General features: G+C 42.5%; 1 protein-coding gene across 1 annotated transcript in view; it reads left to right on the forward strand.

Moving 5' to 3' along the window:
- The window catches only part of T265_04969 (hypothetical protein), a gene marked incomplete at both ends in the record, with an annotated part of 68,445 nt that overhangs the window by 38,864 nt on the left and 23,581 nt on the right, over nt 1-6,000 (forward strand). The window contains 2 exons of the mRNA XM_009169846.1: nt 1,754-1,960; nt 4,529-4,790. Coding sequence (XP_009168110.1) covers nt 1,754-1,960; nt 4,529-4,790 — 469 coding nt within the window. The remainder of the gene's footprint in view (nt 1-1,753; nt 1,961-4,528; nt 4,791-6,000) is intronic.

The raw sequence follows: 6,000 nt of genomic DNA on the forward strand, positions 1-6,000 counted from the left end.
ACGGCAGGTACTCATCCCCTTTCCTGAAACGAATTGCACTATCTCGAATCTTGTTTACTAGCTAAGGCCATTTTATTCCTGTTGCTTAACCACCGTGTACGATGAGTCTGTCACCATCGAAGATTCTGGAATGTATGTAACGGACAAGTCCAAAGAAGGGGAGACCGACCACGATCCAGAACTGGTCACAAACCGCCCAATCAGACTCTAAGTGAGGTGGCTTGTGAACGCCAGTTAAGTTACAGCTTCAAAATAGTCGATAGAGACGATATAAATCCGAGCTCGAAGGGAAGAACTACCCACCCACCAGTCGGCTGGTTACGAAAGGTCTCCAAGTCACTCGTCATGTTGGGCGAGAAGATTAGCAATCAGCAGATAACCGTTTTTTGATGCTTTTTCACCGAATTTCATGTCTGTATTAGGACCGAACCCATAGCTTACACACGTGACCCATTACTAACGCTAGTCATGCGTCGCTAGTCGAGTTGATTCATGAAATCTACCTCTCTCACGGAACTATTCTTGCGCTGATCAACTTGATGCGGGCCCAAAGTAATCTTCTGTAGACATTTGATCTGATCATGGTAACATTGTACGCCTAGCAAAAGAAGGAGCGCTCCCCAGAACTCTACAAGAGTCATTTTCAACTTATACATCTCCATGACAGCCGAGTTGCCGAGAGGCGAAATGGATCGTTTCACCTCTTGACTAGCCTCATTTTCAGACGATACCCCTCAGAAAACGGGTCTTAATACAAACTAAGCTACCGACTGTGAAACAGGTATACCTGTTTTCTTTACCTGTTTGTCAATTAAAATCAATGCATTTACCCTATCTGTGCCTGTTTGAATTGCGTAATATGATCCTGGCTCGCTATGCAAGCTAGTGACGTAAACAAAAAAGGCTACATTCCGACACTGTCATCTGACTGCATTGGGGGGGGGGCGAACGTGCAAGCCACACACGAGGTTACAGTGTTAATGTGATAGTCATTTTTAGTCTGGCTCACGACGGATCGTGTTTTTTAACTCACTGAAGTCATTATTCGGAGTGGCGCCTTGTGAAGGACGTGAGTAATTACAAACCTACTACTCATCGTTAGTTGTACGATAGCTCACGGTTGACATGCACAACAGCACTGTCATGCTGTGTAGCCCGTATGTTTTTCTGAGCTCAACATCTCCTAAAAAAGGTCAGTAGGGTGTGACATAATTTCGTACCTTGAAGATGGAAATGGAGTGATTTGTTGACAGAAGCCTTGTTTTTTGTTTCACTGCTTTTCAAGTGTTCCTGTTTCACTGTTTCACTGTTCCTTACTGCAAAACAGTAGACTCATGAATATATCCCGGTCAATGATTGAAAAATGGCGATAGTCCAACAAAATGAAGACCACGAAGCACGTTATGAAATCCGCGTTTCTCATTGGTAGCCTTTCCGCCAATCATCCCTTTTTGAAAATTTCGGCGTGTAGCTACCACTACCAATAAGATGTTTGGATTTATTGCATCTAGCCATGCTGTTACGGATGAACTTTTATGTGATCTAGTTGTGCTCTCTAGCTTCAACCCTTCTGAAACCATTCATTGTGTACCACAGCTAGTGTTTTCATGCGAGTCCAAAAGCACGAGCCCTTTGGCACAATTTTTCACCAAAAAGGTGCCATACACCACAAAGGATTATCCGTAACCTTCTAATTGATACTTCTTCCACTTTTTGATTTCGTCTTCCCAAATATTTTTTCCTATTTCTTAAGGTTCTTTTAGACCTTGGAATGAACCCGAATGTGCGGGATGGCAAGAGTCTGACACCGTTATACTATGCCGTATCCCGAGATATTCCCACAAAATGTATTGCCCTTCTGCTCTACGATCACGCTATTCTGGGGGTTGTAGACGACAAAAACAGACAAGAAGTTCATCAGGAAAGTTGTATTTGTTTAACATTCCAACTTTTTTGGCGAGTTTTTGTGATGGGCTTGAACTGGTTTTTCAGACTAACCTTGTCGCCACCGAAGATGATTGCCGTATGTACTATTTGGAATTCCCGCATAATATCGTTAAAGTTAATTTATTTCAGACAGTCATTCAGTAAGCTGTCAAACAACCCGGAAGTTTGCATTTAATGGAGCAAAACTGGCTAAGATGTGACAGTTAGTTTTGTGTAAACAAAAAGTGATTTCATAGAACGGCAGTCTTCCTTTGCAGTAGACTTGGGACATTTCCCATCTCTCTGAAAGCCTTTTTGTTTTTTGAGATATTACCATATGGTGGAGCTCTAAATGTGTTCTACGTGCATGACTAATGATTCGAATACAACTCTTAACATGCCGCCAATTATATCTTTTCTTCGTTCGGATCAACTGAATTAGACGGACATAATCCTTTGAAAGTTGTGGGCTTAGTTCTGTTTCATTCAAGGGGGAAGAAAACTTTCGCTATTCCCTTCTTCTTACTGGATGGCCTACACTTTTGCGTGAATCACAGTCTGAACGAGGGTAATTATTCAATGGATATTTCGTCCCGTAAGTGGAACTAGTCAACGCCAAATCACCGAGGAGCGGTTTTCAAGTGTTTCATTCTTATTGAAAATCTGCAACGGTGGGCATCGCACGAAACTCCAGGAAGTACCGACTTTGAGATTCCACGGCTGGTAGATTGTAGACTTACCTGTTCAGAAACGAGCGGATGATTAGCAATGGGATGGCACGCACGTTCAGCATTCAATCACGGTCTTACATGCTGATTGGTCCCTCCAGTGACGCCTTCCTGAATGGAAGTTCCACTCGTCGGACAAATTTCATTCTTCCGCTGACCTACTTGTAATCCATTGGTAGTTTGAGGAGATTTTAAATTTTCAATGGGGATTTCATCCTGTCATCGAGACCAGTCTACACTAGAAACCTGAAAAGCACTGAACAATTGGTTAACTCCTATTCGAAATCATCAACAGTACGCATTTCAAGAAACTTCAAGGAGTAATTAAGGAAGGGTAAATTCGTAACCAGTGCTCCATGTTTAAAATTCCCGTGAAAAGAAGAAGACTTTTGCTGCGGAGCCGTTTATTAGAAAAACGCCAACTGAACAGTTTCAAACTATCGGACAGGAGGGCAAAGCTCTCATATGCATCTCGTTTACAAAACTGAATATCCATCTTCTCCTTGAACGCGTCTTCCTGAACTTTCCTGGATATTCATTGACTGTTACTCAAACGCAAGCAAATGCTACAAAGTGATTCCACAAATTCCGTATTAGATATCATTTTTCAAGAGACGCGAAGCGGAGATACTACTCAGATGCCTCATTAGTAGTATGCACCGTTACACCCGTAATGGGTTTATGAAGCTATGAATTCTCCTTCAGGTTTTGAGCTGTCTCATTTTTGAAGGGGACAAAACCGGGTTAGTTTGACAAACATTTTCGTTCTCTACATCGGATTGTGTGTTGAGTATATGGAATAACTCGTCACCATTCTTGCAATGACAACCTCGAGGATACTGCCGTATGGGCGCTCAAAGGTTTGACCGACCCCGACAAGAAGAAGTGCATTTTAGTTTTGAAATCTAATCGATACTATTCACCTAGCTTACCATGTAATTCGGCAGCGGTAGCCTCCAAGGAAAAAACTTGTATAAACATGTGACTGTCGGTGGACTGACAAAAATACTGAAGTGTCCAGTTAAGTTAGAATGTGATTCACCAAAGAATTTCCCCGATCTTGCTGCAGGATGCAAAATGACCTCTAACACAATCAACATGTTCGTGGTAGTGTAGGGGATACTGGCAACTAGAATACACTAAATATCCAATAAAGAGTAAACTCTGGCATCGGCGTTTCCGTTAATTACACTTTCCTCGAAGTCTGAGACCTCTAACACAATCAACATGTTCGTGGTGGTGTAAGGGATACTGGCAACTAGAATGCACTAAATATCCAATAAAGAGTAAACCATGGCATCGGCGTTTGCGTTAATTACACTTTCCTCGAAGTCTGGGATATACGGCAGTGACGCAACTCCATTCCAACTCTAGATACAGCAGCAAGGGTCTTGAATGGGTTCTCCAGGCGAAAGGCCGGAAAGTCTGAGGGAGAAATCACAGCACCTTTTATTTGTTTTGTTATTTCTAAACTTTTATTGATGTTCTGAACTGTCTCGCATGGGAACTCATATGAAAATGAGGACAGATTATTCAACAGACTGAAGAATAGTGAAATATACCCATTTGCAAACAAATTTGGTTTTGAGGGAGACTCGCCTGGAACTCAGCTGAATCTCTCGTTTATGATGTTTTTAGCAACCTTATGAGATGTGTACGGGCTGAGCAATACCGTTGTGCTAGCCCAATCGGTCCGACAGGTGGATGAATCTTCCCAGTAGCCTCGGGTGTGATTCATCTTTCTATCTAGCCATGTAACTACATCTATGTTTTAAAGTGACGAAAATGTATTTTGACCATACAGGGCGCCACGGAAAACGGTCATGTATCTAGTTAACTAATTGATCGGTTTGCGCATTTTTTTCACTCTGCAGGCCTGCTTGTTTGACAAACCTGGACACCTGGAACAGCTCATCATTTACGGAGCTGACCTTGATGCCCAAACCTCCAACTTGGACACAGCCCTGCACATTTGCGCTCTGAACAACCACGAAACTTGCCTACGTCTACTGCTTAAACACGGAGCCACCAGAGATATGGTAAATGCCTCGGGACAGACACCCTCGGAAGTGGCACTCTTAACTGGCTTGAGGAAACTGGCAGAACTCATAGACAACTTCCCCGATGAGGAAATAGGTAAATGATTCGTTAGCCCTCGTTGCGACTGCTGCCTGAACAGATGCTAGATCAGATATAATTTCATCTGAGTTAGAGTTTGCGAATTTGGCCTATGGACACATTTTTGTCCACTCTTTTCTTCCAATGACGGACCAAATAAAGGGTCAGTGGGATTGGCCGTTTTCGAAAGATCAATTGACGATGATTACGAAACTACCAAGAGATCTAGTGAGTATTTGAGCTTGAAGCGTCTCAAAAAGATCAAAAATCGTCCGCCAGACGTGAGGTACTTTGTATAACAGATGCTGAACATGGTACATGTTCAAGGTTGCTGTCCAGGAAACTGGTTTTATTGGCATGTTGTAAACCCAATAGACTCACTGAATAGGCATATCGGTGAACTGTACAAGGGAGCGCGACGCTCAATTCAGTCACCAAGAGACAGGTTTTCTGAATCTGAGGACAACAAGGTAATGGTTTGGGAATAAACAAGGATAAATATTTTGGACTGTGTGTGTGTGTGGCTGGACGATCATTGGATTTTTATACTCTGTCTTCTCGCAAGCCTATAGCTGAATCGCCCATTCGATTCATAGCTGTCTCATGACACGAGGACATGTCAGAAACAGAGTAAGTGGTGCCTTGTATACTTAGCTATCACAAATGATTAGTGGGCATCATTCCCGGGGGGATAGGTTGGAAATAATGAGTTCCATGATACGCATAGACAAATCCTCACATTGTAGCGAATGAGCCAATGTGTTTGGAAACTGGGTAGCACAGATCTTCGTAGTTCCGGGTTGTAAAGCCTGTAGTAGTCCAGGAAAATTGCCGAGTTGTGCAAAACCACCTGAGGTTCTACTAAAGCTAAACCAATCACTTTTTCTCTACTTTGAGGAAGCCATGGTCTCCTTCCTCGAACCATCTTTTGTTATGAACATAATTCATCATTCACTGGATTGTCTCTTTGTTTTGAAGTATGTGTCCTACTCGTTAAAGGCTTATAACACACAGATTCGAAATCTTTTGTTAAACGTGTATTATTTTTATGCGTCAGCCTGTTTGCCCAGGTGTCACACCGACTCATTTCACCTGACAACTGCAGGACTGAAATTGCTTTGATTTCCGCTAGTATGAATCTTCGCCTCAGAGAGCCCCAGGTAGCAAAAGATTATCTTACACACTCTTTCAAGCCTGTATAGTTGTACATCATAATTGAAGAAAACGA

This window comes from Opisthorchis viverrini (genome assembly GCF_000715545.1).
Source record: "Opisthorchis viverrini unplaced genomic scaffold opera_v5_89, whole genome shotgun sequence".
In the NCBI taxonomy this organism is placed as follows: domain Eukaryota; kingdom Metazoa; phylum Platyhelminthes; class Trematoda; order Opisthorchiida; family Opisthorchiidae; genus Opisthorchis; species Opisthorchis viverrini.